A 16,529-nucleotide genomic window follows, 5' to 3' on the forward strand; every position below is an offset into this window, starting at 1 on the left:
GATTCCAAGTTCTGATACGACCACAGCAATAAAGCGATTAACCACAGGAGTTAAAATGTGCGGAGGCTGGGAGGGTGCTAATGCCTTTACAACCAAATAGTTACCGTAGTGTGCACTCTATTTGACTCATTTTCTGGAAGATCTGACATGGTATTATTGTATCACGAATAGTATATTATACTTTCATATCCAGGGGTGAGCAAAAGTAAGTTTATAGTTGTTGAGTACACAAAGCATGGAGTTTATTCTTGTTTTTGTTTTTCTACTTACTATTGTATTATTTATTTGTGCTACAACTATAAACCTACTTTTGCCAACCTCAGTATAACCTGTGGTATTTCTCACACCAGCCAATTAACTTTAAATTGTTCATAGTTTCAAGAAATAGAAGAAGATGAAATCTACGAGTAACTATAAATGCTTAATACTCTTCGAAAGTTCGTATGATGGGCAGCATGCACGCCAGCCTTGATAGACTAGTACTCTTTACACGTGCTTGATTCTGGAGGGCGCTCACACTTCCAGCTCTCCCATGCCACCAGAAGAAACAGGAGAGCCTCATCTTCGTGCCTCCTACCAGCAACCATTTCTCTGTCTTCCCATCCATAGCGTCATAAATATAGCCGAAATTTTCAAAAGTAAATACAGAATTGGAGACGTCATTAATAACAGCAAGTCATTTCAAAGTGTCGCCTAATCTAAACACTTTTGCTTTAACTTATCACATTGTCATGAGTTTTATTATGCTCAATTTATTAGTAAAGGCCTGCAGGGTTCACAGCCATTTATATTTTGCAGGGACTTGATTTTATCATTAACTTTTAAGTACCGAATGCTCCCAGTCTATTTTTTTTTTTTTCGAGTGTACTTCATTTCCAAGAATTGGTTTACTCTAATCAATAGAGATGTTTCCAGGTGTTTATTAAAGTCAAAGGACTAGGAAGTCAGATGTCTGCAAATTTTCAAGACATTATACTCCAAAATTTAGTATATGTACCACGCACACATACACGCACACATGCACGATATACATTTATATTGGTTGTGAAGGTGGAAGATAGAATCAAGACTGACCACACTTCTTTGGTTACCTTTCTTGAGGGAAATCTGTTCTCTTCCAAAGTGGTGACATCTGGGGGGGGGGGGACCCTATCGTGTAAGACTAGAGTAAGGACACAGGAAATAATTCTGACAATTTCTATCGCCTCATGAGTCTGCTACACTGAATTCTACCACTGATAACTAACACAGGAAATAATTCTGACAATTTCTATGGCTTCTTGAGTCTGCTACACTAAATTCTACCACTGATAACTAACCCTTTCTGGGGGCTGAGTTCTCCTGGACTGTGTGGCTCACTGGCCCACCTTGCTGGGGGTACATATGGGTTAGAAGGTTGACAAAGGAGCTCCAAACAGGGGTGTGTGGAGAGTCAGGACAGAAGCCCGCCCCACGCCCCATAATCGTCCCACACAACCATACACTCTGCGATGCTAACATGAACTCCTGGTGCTGAGAGCTCAAAAGCCTCAATACTTGATGGTGTGTGTATTTATGGAGAGTGTCTTTAAAAAATAAAAAGTTCTAAAGCTAACGCTAAACATATACTCACTGGTTGTTGTCTTTTTTTCCCCCTAATTAGGACAGAATTTTACCCTAAGGCAGTTAGGAGTTTGTGAACCAGCAACGCGAAGAGGACTGGCATTTTGTGCGGAAATGGGGCTGCCCCACAGAGGTTACTCTCTCAGTGCAGGGTCAGATGCTGATACTGAGAACGAAGCAGTGATGTCCCCAGAGCATGCCATGAGACTTTGGGGCAGGGGGGTCAAGTCAGGCCGCAGCTCCTGCTTGTCAAGCCGGTCCAACTCAGCCCTGACCCTGACAGACACGGAGCACGAGAACAAGTCGGACAGTGAGAATGGTGAGTCTCGTTTTTCCTCTTTATCATGGCGGCGTTCGGTGCTTCTGCTTTGGTGGACGATTGGGGGCTTGTGTTTCTTTCTGTCTTCTTTCCTCCTGCCCTTCCTTGTCTTTCCTTCTTCTTCTTCTTTTCTTTTTGTCTAATACAGTAGAAGTCAAGAAATGACCTTGAATAGTGTATTTTTTTTTTTTCCTGGAAAAAAGAAAACCAATATTCAAAATGAGATTGTTCAATTATGCAAGCGGTCTATGATGTGTTAGCTATAGTTTTGAAAAAGTTTAATCGTTTACAGAAAAAGAAAAAAAAAAAGATTAACTTGGACTTATCTTGGGCCATGTCACCTATTATCCTCTGTGGAGCCTCAAAGTGCGTGGTGATAGAGTTTACCCCAGGGCCAGCTTGCAATCAAAGATGTCTTTGTAGATGCCTCTTGAAGATATCTCAAAGAAGTTGCAGAATCTTAGAATGGATGAGTGAGCACACAGAATAGTTTATTAACTGGGCTCAAGTGATTGAAGAACAAATTTGATCATGCTTTAAACTTACTAGTTGATGAGAGCAATTGAAATCTTGGTGAAGAGAGGGGGAGCGTGGCCTTTGATGTGCTTTGGGGACTGGATTACTATGCAATTAAATCCACACACAAAATTGGATTTTAGGATATACCAAATAGCAGCTGTACATGTTGTAAGAAAAAATGTCTTTATACATTTATTGGGATTTATTTTTTCTTATGGTCCAATGCAGGATAATGAAAACAGTTCATTTATATGCAATAATAGATTTTAAAGAAAACGCGATTTTTAGTCTGTGCTGCTTCTAGGAAGAATTGGAGCGTCAGCAGCAACGCACTGGTCAACAGAAAGACGTGACTCCTTCAGCATTTGGTATTAATAGTGTACTTGCGGTTTCAATGTAGTTATTGACACTTTGTGTGCGTGATGCTTCAGAGAGCAAAGAGGAAATGAAACGGAAAGAACTGCATGAGATTTGAAAAGAAAGACCATTGTTTGGCCAGTGATATTTTGTTTTTACTATTTACTGAGCAGAGTCGTCAGCTTCCCTTTGGCACAGGAGAGCAGGTCTAGGGTAGCTTTCCGTTTCGGCTAAGTCAGAGTATGAAGTGGTACGAGGTGCTTCACACTGTTTACTGCTGTCTCCATTCTTGTCATGAACATTAGGCCTAATTTAAACCAGCGTAAACAGTGTTTTATGCAGAATACTCCAGTGCATTAAACTGAAGTCAAAATCAGTTAATACGTGGGCACTCGAGATGTTCATTTTGGAAGTGTCAGTTTTGGGTGGAGGCTGGCTTTATTCCAACCCAGAAGAGAAAACGAGCACAGTGCTTCCCGGCAGAATGAGCCTTTTAGACTCAGACTGCCAGCATGGCCCTGAGCTAATCCATTCACCTCAGTCCAACCTGCGTTTCTATCCGTTTCCACCGTGGATTCGGAAGTCGCTAACCGTGAACACGGAAGATGGGGCGTAAATTGTCCGTCCTATCCATCGGCATGGTCACATGTCCTTGAGCAATCGTAGATACAATGATTAGATTCAAATGTAGTATTTGGCATTTGATTTTCCTAAACTATGCAATAAAATTTATGATGGTTTTAGAAAAAAAAAAAAAAAAAAGAGTAGGATGCATTCAGTGCTGATTATCTGCCTCACAGACCAGCCATATCCATGTCGATGAAATATGTTTGCACATTGGGTCAACTTGCCTCTTCCTACCCACAACCTCTGTAGCTTCTCTTTCTCTCCCTATTAACAAGTGTGCCTTGTTGGGGTGTCTGTGTTGGTAAAATATACATTAACTTTATCATTTTAAAAAAATTATATAGCTGCTAAAACTATCTCACAGTGAATTCCCAAACACATGCCATATTTTTTTTTTCTTTGCTGAAAATATAAAACTACAAACTGGGCAACCTTTATTTAACCATATGTAATATTCAAATGACTGGGAAATGTGGAGGAAAGAGTTGTGAGTTACTCACAGCCCGGGCCCTCCCTGTTTGCATGGATTATTATTAACTAAAGGAACTTGTTTCCCCGGGAACTTGCTCTTGGAGCCATGAGAGGCAACGGAAGTTGCCCACTTTCATTTCTTCAGGTTGCCATGAAACACGACAAGGAGAGACAGGCAGAGAGTCAAGGTCCATGCCTTGAAATTCAGAACATTTGGCAGCATTTGTTGAGAGTAAACAGGTCAGCTAAGTTAAGAGTATAAAGTGTCAAAAGCAATGTTTGTTGAGTTGGGCAAGTGATGACTTGAAACTTGTGTTTACATTTTTCCCAAGGTTTGGCTGTGGTTGTTTTTTTAAACATTTTGATGGTCTAAGAACTCCCAACCAGATCAGCTTAAGGAAGAAAACAAAAGAGAAAATCAAATAGCTCTGACCCTTTCCTGAATACTGGTTATTCCACAGATCTGATATGTATGTCCACCGGAACATTTCAGATTAATTTATTTGTTCTGAGTTTTCAGTGAAAAGTCACATGGAACAAGATTTCATTAAGATCTGGGGAAGCATAATTTTCTGAGATAGTTAGCATAGCTTATAATTTTGAATTGTGTAATTAGAGTATTTAGAATTTTTTTTCTGATATAAAGAACTATACTCTTTCTTTCTAAGTTGGGTTATGGTAAAAACTAAAAGTTGTCATCATACACATGGTCTTCTAACATTTCATATTCAGTATCCTCAAAACTATTACATCTTTTAGTATCCCTACTTCTTTTAGTCAAATACTTCTAACATAAAATTACTATAAATAATTCACTTATATCCTTCTTAGGTATTTTAATTGCACTAGCTTTGAAAGACTATTCACTTTCCAGTTATATTTTCCTTTGACTTCCAGTTATTGTCATTGTTTAATGTTATTCATTTTTCTATGAGCTTCCGTGGTGTCCTTGAAAGTTCTATTATGTCGCTAGCAGTCGAAACAAAAGGGCCGCGTGTACAACATCCCACCAAAACGAAACTCATTTAGAAACGAGACACTGACTTGTTTTATCCTCTTTAGCACCGGAGTTTTCGTTGACTGTTTTCATCATTTGAAATAACTGTGAATAAGGCTTTTTTTCCCCCAGAAAAAAAAAAAAAGAATGTTATTCAACGTTGGTAAAATTATGCAAGCCGAGTGCCTGATCTTCTAGTTATAACTTCAAAGAAGAGTTTAGTAACTAAAAGGGATTAGATTCCATTTATTTATTGATAAAGAGGCCAACAGTTCAAGTTAAGAAGGCGCTAGAACCGCTGTGAGGCTAATGAAATTTTGATGGTCTGAGCATCCCCGCGAGAGGGAGAGGACATTCGGACCATGTCACACGTCTCCGTGTTAGCACAGATTCAAAACAAGTGATAAAATGTATTATTTTGCAAAGCTCACTCTTTGCCAACTGTGGAGATTTGAAGATATAAAGCATTTTGAGGGAAATAGCATTTTTTTTTAGAGTATATTGAGTTTCTCATGGAATGCCAAATATTAATTTTGTTCCTCATTAAGGATTTGAAGCCGTTTTTTTCTGGACACATAATGATTGCTCTGGTTGTCTTTGCCTCATCGTCCTAGGTCAGCTGCCATGTGCCAGGGCAAATTCTGGAGGATCAGGGATTTGCGACCACCGGGTAGCAGCTGGGCTAGTAAGCCGTTAAGAGGTTACAGAATAATGCTGAGGGAGTGCCCAGTCAAAGATGAAATTCCCAGGATGCTCTGCAGTGTTTTCGCCATCTTTCCTTCTCTGGTGTGTTGCTAAAAGCACCTGATTTCCCACGATCCAGCTCTGCAAGCGATCTGATCTCGATTCTAATTATCTACATAAATGTCAGGAATGAAGAACTTCCCCCCACAAACATCAGTGTTTAAGCTTTCAATGGCTTAGTTTGTGCAACTTTTCCCAAAAGAATCCAAGCATATAGCCCTGGCCGGTTGGCTCAGCGGTAGAGCGTCGGCCTAGCGTGCGGAGGACCCGGGTTCGATTCCCGGCCAGGGCACACAGGAGAAGCGCCCATTTGCTTCTCCACCCCTCCGCCGCGCTTTCCTCTCTGTCTCTCTCTTCCCCTCCCGCAGCCAAGGCTCCATTGGAGCAAAGATGGCCCGGGCGCTGGGGATGGCTCTGTGGCCTCTGCCTCAGGCGCTAGAGTGGCTCTGGTCGCAACATGGCGACCCCCAGGATGGGCAGAGCATCGCCCCCTGGTGGGCAGAGCATCGCCCCTGGTGGGCGTGCCGGGTGGATCCCGGTCGGGCGCATGCGGGAGTCTGTCTGACTGTCTCTCCCTGTTTCCAGCTTCAGAAAAATGAAAGAAAAAAAAAAAAAAAAAAAAGAAAAGAATCCAAGCATATATTCCTGTCCTTTGTCACCTGGCCATTAGCATCATGAAAGATGCCTGGGTGTGGACCACACCAGTCAGGGTTGAAGTCTTTTTATACAACCCCTAAGACTGTTTTTGAATCACCCCGAGTTTCAGTTCCCAACTTTTTCATCGCTGCCTAGCTGTACTGCCAGTTCCAATGAGGGTGGCCTCCACTGCAGGTCCTGGTCTTCTTCCTCCTCCCTGTCTCCACAGCCTCTGGCAGCCCTTGGGAAGCCGTGACCTTGAGGTTGGACAGACCAGGAAGACATAGCACTCTTCGGGTACCCCGTCGTGATTCAGGACCTCGACAACCTCTGTCGACAATAGTTGAGAATGTGTCGTAGTAGGCAGACCACCTGGGTTTGAATTGGCTCCCCACCTCCCAGCAGCATGACCTTGGGCAAGTCATTTAACCTTCCCACGCGGCCGTTCCCACAGGAGCAAAACAGAGAAAACAGTACACAGTATACAATCCTTACAGGTTGTTGTGACGAGTCATTGAGATCAGGTATGCAGTGTGCCTAGAACAGGGCCCAGCACCTACTAAATTCCAAATTAAGTGTGTGCTCCTATTATTTATAAAAGCTAGAAGATTCTTTTTATATCTCCTTCATGCATGTTTATGAGGACTAAGTTAGATAAACTATATCAAAGACCGACAGTTTTTTTTTTTAACATATAACATTTTTTTTATTTTTATTTATTTATTTATTTATTATTATTATTTTTTGTATTTTTCTGAAGCTGGAAACGAAGGCAGTCAGACAGACTCCCACAATGGCCCGACCGGGATCCGCCCGACCGGGATCCACCCGGCACGCCCACCAGGGGGCGATGCTCTGCCCATCCGGGGCGTCGCTCTATCGAGACCAGAGCCACTCTAGCACCTGGGGCAGAGGCCATGGAGCCATCCCCAGCGCCCGGGCCATCTTTTGCTCCAATGGAGCCTCGGCTGCGGGAGGGGAAGAGAGAGACAGAGAGGAAGGAGAGGGGGAGGGGTGGAGAAGCAGATGGGCGCCTCTCCTGTGTGCCCTGGCCGGAAATCGAACCCAGGACTTCCACACGCCAGGCCGATGCAACATAGTTTTGACACACGGTGAATGTCCCTTTCCCCCCCATCCTTCCCCTTCCAGACCCCCCCTCTGTCTGCGTCCAGCAGTGTTTTTCCATTTGGAAAGACGAGGGAGGAGTACTGCTCTCCTCCATTAACGGCAACGATAATGTGCCGACTCGGGAATTTCTACCACCGTGTATTGATTTTTTTATTTTTCTCCAAACTCCACATCCTGTTCCATTCACTGTAATTAAATAAGTGGACATTGAATGGTGCTGATAATTAGTCTGATGGCTGTCGACTTCAAAGACTCGAGCAGGCTCCTTCCCCAGCTGGCCAAGGGAAACTTCGGGAGTAGCCTTTCCCTCCAAGGCAGGTGACTGAGACAGCCGGTCAATGAAAAGGCAGTTTCACTGATGCTAACCAGTTCACACAATGAAATGTCTCCTTCCTGGAAGCCTGCTTCTCACCTGGGCTCCCAGCTGTGTCCCCGTGATAGGACCTCCCTGAGGCCTCTCTGATGGAGCATGGTACTAGAGCAGGGGTCCCCAAACTACGGCCCCCTGAGGCCATTTATCCGGCCCCCGCCGCACTTCCGGAAGGGGCACCTCTTTCATTGGTGGTCAGTGAGAGGAGCATAGTTCCCATTGAAATACGGGTCAGTTTCTTGATTTAAATTTACTTGTTCTTTATTTTAAATATTGTATTTGTTCCCGTTTTGTTTTTTTTACTTTAAAATAAGATATGTGCATTGTGCACAGGAATTTGTTCATAGGTTTTTTTATAGTCCAGCCCTCCAACGGTCTGAGGGACAGTGAACTGGCCCCCTGGGTAAAAAGTTTGGGGACCCCTGTACTAGAGTATGCAGGGCTAGTCGGCTAACAGAGCGTCGAACATTAACGCGCACTATTTTTAGGTAGAACAGGTGTTAGTTTTGCCCACTGACGCGTTCCATGGCACCCAACTCCGTCTCCTTTGAAATGGTGTTTTAATAAGTAGACTTTCTGTATGGATAAAGTCTAAAAATTGAGTTATTGTACTTTAAAAGGAAGAAAAGGTATACTCCTTAAACCCATCACACACACCGTTGTAGTGGTGACCTGTGCATCTGTCTCTCAGCACAGAGCTGTGGCCGGTGGCAAACCAAAGTCCGGCGTCCGGCCAAGCAGGTTCTCAGAAAGAGGGGGCAGCGCGATTTCTTCTCTTTCTGAGCCGCTGGGTTCGGGCGGGAGAGAGGAAATGAAGCACCTGCAGCTGTTCTATTACCAATGAAACTCTAGGCTCGTTTGGGAGAAACCGCTTGGCGGCGTTGGGGCGCCCTGTCACGTCACATCCTGGCGGATGCTTGCGCCGAGGACGTGGCTGTCATTTCTCTCCTGGCTCTGTTCACCCAAGGGACCGTATTTGAGTTTTCTGAAGATAATTCGAAGAGAAGTGTATTATTTTTGCCTTACTAGCCTAATTCCACCCCTTCAAACATCATCCAAGAACCTTTCAGCCTCCTTTTGGAAATTGATTGTAAGAATTAAAACGGAGTTCCTTCGCGCACAAGAAATAAGTGGTGTTTCAGTGTTACTCTAATTTTATGAGATTCTATCACACACGCTAAACTGTAACTGGGATATAAATTCCATTATGGGCCCTCTCCTGGCATGTAATGGTCAATCTGGCATGTTCTGCTGCGGTAAATTATATTTGATGTTTTAGGTGCTCTGGATATCAAAAAATAGCCAAAGTAATGTGTTACGTGGTTACTAAATCAAGCTCTGAATTAAAGTGCTGCTTTGCACAATATGGTCTAATAGTTTCTAAAATATAAAAATAATTGTGTGGCCTTGATCTGGATACATTTATAGTTTAAATAGTGACTTGTCACTCTTTTAGCAAAAACTTTTGTATTTCATGTAAGGATGAAACATATTCATTTCATGGATATGTTACAAGTTGCTTGAGCACAGCAAGTTATGAATTAAATGAGTTTTTTAAATTTAGTATTATGAAACCTGAGTTAAGAAGACTAGTCCACTACCACTGTTGTTATCATGGAAGTATTTTTTTTTTGTTTTGTTTTGTTTTGTTTTTTTTTGTTTTTTTTTCTTTCATTTTTCTGAAGCTGGAAACAGGGAGAGACAGTCAGACAGACTCCCGCATGCGCCCGACCGGGATCCACCCGGCACGCCCACCAGGGGCGACGCTCTGCCCACCAGGGGGCGATGCTCTGCCCATCCTGGGCGTCGCCATGTTGCGACCAGAGCCACTCTAGCGCCTGAGGCAGAGGCCACAGAGCCATCCCCAGCGCCCGGGCCATCTTTGCTCCAATGGAGCCTTGGCTGCGGGAGGGGAAGAGAGAGACAGAGAGGAAAGTGCAGCGGAGGGGTGGAGAAGCAAATGGGCGCTTCTCCTGTGTGCCCTGGCCGGGAATCGAACCCGGGTCCTCCGCACGCTAGGCCGACGCTCTACCGCTGAGCCAACCGGCCAGGGCCCATGGAAGTATTTATAAACATTTATATCTTCCAATCTAAGAGGATTTTTAGAACCTCTTGGCCATTTGCAGCTGTTTGCAAGGCTATTGACATTTCTATGAAACTCAGCTCATATTCTAAGTATCTCTGTTTGAAGTAGATAGAATATATACCATCTCTGTTTAAATTCTAAATATTTTTTAATTATAGAGTTGAAACCAAAATAAAGTATGCTATACGCATACATCAAAACTGATGATGTATGTTGTTTTGATTTTTGAATGTGTTTTTGATATCCTTGAAAAATTACAGTGGTAGCAGTAAAATTGTTTTAATTAATGAATCGAACAGCAGCAAATGCTGAATCAGGTTTATTGATGTCATTATCATTTAAATAGAAAAAATAAGTGTTAGAGCTATAGAACCTTAGTTTATTTGCCATTCCAAGGGTATTCAAGTGTTTGAAGAGCAACTAACTGATCTCTTGGTGTTAGTTAGAGACTATTCTTCACAAGTAATCATAATTCTGTTTATTAACACTATATACACATACAGGTTTAAATGTGAAACTCTTACACATATTTACTGAGTAGTGTGAATAGTGGTTTCTTTGCATTGAAACTTTGCTATATTTATCAGTTGAGTTGGACAGTTTTTCATAATAGATTGTACATGAACTAAATATAAAAGCTTTTTAAAAAATTTTATTGATTTTTGGGGGAGTAAGAGGGTGAGAGAGAGGGGGAGGGAAAGTATCAGCTTGTTGTTTCACTTAGTTTGTTCATTTAGTTGTGACCTTAGTGATTGCTTCTCGTTGCCTTGACTAGAGGTCAAACCTACAACCTCTGGTGTGCCAGGTCGATGCTTTACCCACTGATCCACCCAGCCAGGACCAATGTAAGAACATTTTAAATGCCTATTAAAATGGATACAAATGCATATAATTTGAGAAAAGGGCAATTAAATGTGTCTTATGAATATTACGTTGGCTTTAAATATTATTTCAAGTCACACAGAACCTGAAACTGAATATAAAGTTTAGCTGAGACTTTTTGAATTGATTTCTCTTTTGGTATATTAACTACGTCTTCATTCAATGGATAGTAAGTGCTGGGTATTGTAACAGATACTGTAAAAACAAGAAATGAGTGAGCCGTATTCCCTGGCTTCTATCGATTCGTGGGCTGGCTGGGCAAAGAGGCGTGGAGCCCTGTGACTGTGTTTTAAGGTGGAGAGGGGTGCTAGTCCAATCTGCAGAGTCAGCTCAGAGCACACGGTTGCCAACAGACAGGAAAGAATGTTTCTCAAAGGGGGAGGGGGTGGCATCGGAACACAGGCTTACAGGACGTGTAGAAATTCAAGATGTAGACAAAGCAGCGAGGGAGAGAATGTGAAATCCCCGAGGACTGATCCAGGAGCCACAAGCCGTCAGGTGGCCAGAGCAGGGAGCGGGGCTGAGTACTCAGAGCCCCAGACCACATCCCAAAGGGCCGTCATGGCCACACTCGGGAGTTTGCCTGTTTTCCTCTAGGAAATGGGGTGGCTCTGAAGGGTTTTCATGCAGAGGAGAGTGATGGTCGTATTTGCATTTTACAGAGCACACAGAAGCAGTGTAGCCCATGGGGGGCTTTCCCACAGTGTGAGCTCCATGAGGCGGGGGCCCTGTCACCATCGGCTGTGCTCGCCTTGGCCGGTGGCTGGCCCTAAAACCGAAGTTGTTGCTGAATGAAAATCTAATGGACTTGGAGGGTGCACTTGAAAGCAGATTTACCAATTAGGTAATATGACAGGAATCAAAGTGAAAAAATATGAAAGTTTGAATCAAGAACCAGGGAGGAAAGAAGACTGGTTCAGACAGATAGAATGAAGATTTGGTGATTAATTCATGGCGTTGGGGTTAGGGAGGAAGAAGACATTTTAAAGGACCCTTGAATATGTAAGACTGGGTGAGAGAATGCGTCATCTGTCCACGTTGGAGGTTAGAGTCTCTTGTTTGTGGTAAAGCTAGTAATTCAGACAGGGATAGTTTGTATCTGAGGTGTTTGTGGGACATCAAAGTTCTTAAGCAATCATATATGTGCTGTTTAAAAATACATATAGTTGTTTGGAAGGAAAATAACAGAGTAATTAATAAATGATACAAGAATAAACTCTTTTGTGTACTCACAACTGTAAACTTACTTTCCCCACCCCTGTCCTTAATGATTGATGTGACTGCAGTTAAAACTGTGGGGCAGAATCCAACCTCTCCCCAAAAGCAAATAGGATGAGAAAAGAAGAAAACTGCAAATAAAACCCTGAGCGCATGAATATTTAACGTAGGCTGCAGAAGAAGCGCCAGTGGAGGAAGCGGAGAGGCACCCCCCATAGAGACGAGAAAGCGAACCAGGCGGCACCCCTTCACAGAAGACAAGAGACAGGGCGTGACCCGCGGAGTCCACAGGTCTCGCAGGTTAAGTGCCAGCAGCGTCCTGTGGACTGCACAGAGAGATTTCTTTCTGGGCAGTGGCTGTGAGGGTCAGAGGGCGAAGGGCGGGGAGATGAACAGAAACCTAAACTGTGGCACCAGCGAGTGTAGCTTCCTCAGGGTACCAGGCTGGTAACTCCAGGGGTCGACGGAGGCAAGGATGCCTCTCTATCTGAGGACATTCCAGCATCTCTATGAGGGAAAGCAAGGAGCAATACAACAGGGAGAAGGTGAAAGGAAAGGGACCTGAGGAGAAAATTAGTAGAGTCTGGCTCCCGGGGGGGAATCCGGAGCATGAGCGATCCTTGGAATATAAATTTATGTAACTGTGATTTCCTCAAAACTTTTTTATCTCTTAAGATTTTTTTTTTTATCTTGCAACTCTTGTGTGCGTAATTAGTTTCGTGTTTGCCGTAGAAAAGGTCTACTTAAAAAAAAGGTACATGTCTATCAATACGGATTATAACCACAGGAAATGTGAAGTCATGGAGTACGGAGGGATGATGTTTGATGGCACTGAGAGTGCATGTCATGGTGTCAGCAGAATGTTTGAGGGAAATTATTCAAAACTGATACTTTATTTAAAACAGTTCTATAAAGCAAACAGAATAAGGCACATGTGGAGTCTAATGGGAAACAGGTGGTTATTGACTCTGGAGGTTGGCTACTCCAGATACACAGGTATTCCTTTGTGTGTGTCATCTAGCTGTAGAGAGATAGATTATAATAAATAAATATGTAAAGAGTAAATTAATAGCTAGAAAATAAGTGTTCCCACCTTCGTAACTGCCAGGGTTTTGCACTAACCATATTAGCTGCATTTTTTTTTTTTTTTTGCTTAAAAACAAGATGCATGCCTACAACATAAAATTATATAAGCAGATTGGATTTTCAACAGACATTCTTGAGGCATTACCAAACATTAAGTTTTTCTTAAAACAGTACACAAAAGCGGACCAAAATTTTTTTAAATAAAAATTTTGCACCAGTGGTATGTCTGTGAGAAATAAAAATAGGCTATGAAAAGCCAGAGCGATAGTTGTTTGCATATTAAAATTTGTAAAATTGTGTCTTTGTGAAAGAATTATTCAGAGTGAACTGAATAATTGGTTTGTCTTGAATTGGTTAATATCAAACTATATCAATTGAAAGTAAAATTCTCCTTCCAAATGATTTCTGTAGGAGTATTAAAGTTCACAGAGATAGATCTTAAAATTTTGACATACAGCAGATAGAGATTCTTATGGGATTTTAAAATACTTGAATGAAATGTCAGTTGCTGCAGAAAACAAGTATGAAATAAACCCTCATAATGGACTGTGTCTCATTTACTGTGACTAGAACACCATTGTATAGATGGTAGGGTACACAGTGGGCATATAGGTGAACCAAATTGTCTAAATGAACCTACTTAAAGAGTTTACAGCTTCAGATAATCATTAGAACCCTTTAGGTATTTAATCATTATTTGCAATGTACTACCTCAATAACCCAAGTAAAATGAGAGCTAACAACAGAATGATAAAAATGAAACTTTAGATTAAACAAATTTTTGAATGTCAAATTCATCTCATTAATTTATCTCTTTTAATTACTCAGCCTTATTACTCTGTTGGACAATACAGAGAAGTAAATGGATAATAATAGTCTCTATTTTGGTATTTACACTTTTAATCTTGATGTATTTTAAAACTAAGTTCGCAAATTACGTTTTGACCTGTTTCCCCATGTTAGTTGTTATTCTACTACATAGTACTTTTTCATGCTATGATTTATCATAACTTGTTTAACATATTCATTACTTTTGGACATCTAGGTTGTTCCACTATTATAAATTGTTGTTTTGCTATTATACATTGTGTTATAATAACTATGGTAGAGGTTAAATCTTTGCTAATAATTCTATTATTACATTAGGATAAATTCTTGAAAGTGGACTATCAGAGCCAAAAAATATATATGTTTTTGATACACTCTGTCAAAATGCTCTGCAAAAAACTTGTATCCATTTGCACTGCCACCAGCAGTATTATAAAGATTCTTTTTTTTTCCAGAAGCCATTGACAATGAATGTTGTCATGCTTTACAATTTTGGCAAGTTGATGGATGAAATGTGGTATGTCACTGTTGTTACAATGTATAGTCATTTGAGTAGTAGGTTGAATACATTCTCATATAGGTGTATGTACTGTCTATATTTCTTCTTTTGTGAATTGTCAGTTCGTGCCAATTCGTGCATTATTCTACTGGGGTGTGTGAATAAATGGGGCTTCAGGACGTAAGGGCGCTGAAGGGAGAGCTGGAATTCAGGGACACCAGGACACCGACTCTACTTTCCCCCCCTATCTACCTGTGACCTTAGTGAGACAGGTTTGGTTTCAGGAGGACCTGCTATGTGTAAACATCTCCTTAAAGACAGGCCTTCTGCTCACAGACGTGCACGTGAGTCCCACAGTAGTGGTGAATAGTCACGCGACAGGCACACAGAAGGACTAGGGCATAGCCCAAACGCGCAGTCCTCGAGTCAGCAGGACACCACCCAGCTTAGACAGCTGTGCACTCCTTGTTAGAGATGCTAGATACCAGCAACATCTGTATTCACTTCCACTCAGAGAGGCAAATTCATTTTCACAGTTTCTATCTCCTTATTAAATCAGTTAAAGACTTCAAGCAGGTGATAATATCAGTGAGAGTGCGTTTCTTTCCTTCAGTACACAGCCTGTTGAAAAGATTCAGAAAATACACAAAAGCATGCATATAGACATACACTTTTTCCTTATTGAATTACAAGTGCTTTTATGTAAGAAATCTAATTACACTTTGTCTCTGTTAAAAGATTCTTTTTCTTAATCTTTTGTAACTATTTCCCTCAGTTTGATTTTAAGATATTTTTAATAAAAAAAATATTTTAGAAACTTTATAATATAGTCAACTGTATTATGTACATGTGGCTTTTTTATGCTTCAAAATGTTGACTTTACCCCAAAAGCAGATAATTAGTTATAGTGGCTGACTTTTATATTATTTTCCTCTGTGTTACATTTAATCTCTCTGAAATTTTTTTAATGTAGTGTGAGGTTTAGGAATTTTAATTCATTTTCTTCACACAATTCACATTTGTAGATGCCATTTAATTTAATTAGGGATTCCTTCATAATGTCTAATAAATATATACTAACTTACTTAGATTTCAGCAATGAGACATCAATGAAAATTTGTGCTCTTAAATCTTTGTAAAGAAGTGGGGTAAGATTTGTAAATTATCTTATACAAGTATTAGTTTTTATATACTAAATTTAGGTTTGGCTGTTTCTGAGCGATCTAGAATGCTAACTAGAAAATAAGCATTTTCAGGAATACACAATTAGCGACTAGCAGTGAATGATGTTACCATTTGCATTGCGAAATATGTATTTATACTAATGAGACGACAGACTTAACTGGGCTTATGGAAGTTATATATCATGTCAGAAGCCGTTGTTGAGATCTGTTATTTCATTAAAAAAGAAAGCATTAATCCTGCAGAAAGTCAGAGTGTATTACGCACATATTTCGTGAACATCTTCATATTGAGTATTTTGAGAGATATCTTAAGGGAATAAAATGCACCTTTTGCTGCTAGGCTTGCGGACATGGAGGTCCAGGACTTGATGAAGAAGAGACATCAGAAAACAAAGCAGCTGGTTGAAATTCATCGGAAATGGCAAAGTGAATCCAGGACAGTAATAAAGACTCAGAGAAGAGAGGTTTTGCAGAAGCTGCAGAATTTCAGCAGGACTCTGAGCGTGGGACAATACGTTTAGGCGTCGGGAAGAGCGCTGTGTGCTTACCGTTGGGAACTGGCGGAACTGCTTGGGACCGGCCAGGGGAATTGTTGGTGGCGTTCCAAGGGGGAACGCCCAACCTGGGAGAGGCCTCTCGGGCGGCAGGGGTTGTTGAAGCTGATACTAGATGGAATCCACCTGTGAAGAACCGTACGTGTCATGCGGCACGGTCTAAGATTGTCTCTGGAGGGTGTCTGTCCAGTCCGTGCCCTGGAGCAGAGCTGAGACGTGACGGATGGACTGTCTCAGGGAGAACTGGGGATGGGTGAGCTCACGTCTCCTGTGAACGGGGCAGGTGTGAGTGTGCACACAGAGGACGGAAGCCAAAGCGGGGTGGGCAGGGCCTTGTCATGCGAGAGGGTAAGAGTCGGGAGCCAGAGACGACTCCATGGGGGTGGGCAGGGCCTGGTCCTGTGAGAGGGTAAGAGTCGGGA

General features: G+C 41.8%; 1 protein-coding gene across 6 annotated transcripts in view; it reads left to right on the forward strand.

Annotated features, from left to right (window-relative positions):
* Positions 1 to 16,529, forward strand: part of TENM3 (teneurin transmembrane protein 3) — a 615,102-nt gene that overhangs the window by 194,204 nt on the left and 404,369 nt on the right. For all 6 annotated transcript variants that reach the window (XM_066380117.1, XM_066380120.1, XM_066380118.1 and 3 more), the window contains exon 3: positions 1,643 to 1,921. In XM_066380117.1, the coding sequence (XP_066236214.1) occupies positions 1,643 to 1,921 (279 nt within the window). The remainder of the gene's footprint in view (positions 1 to 1,642; positions 1,922 to 16,529) is intronic.

The sequence above is a fragment of the Saccopteryx leptura genome, chromosome 4 (assembly GCF_036850995.1).
Source record: "Saccopteryx leptura isolate mSacLep1 chromosome 4, mSacLep1_pri_phased_curated, whole genome shotgun sequence".
Classification (NCBI taxonomy): domain Eukaryota; kingdom Metazoa; phylum Chordata; class Mammalia; order Chiroptera; family Emballonuridae; genus Saccopteryx; species Saccopteryx leptura.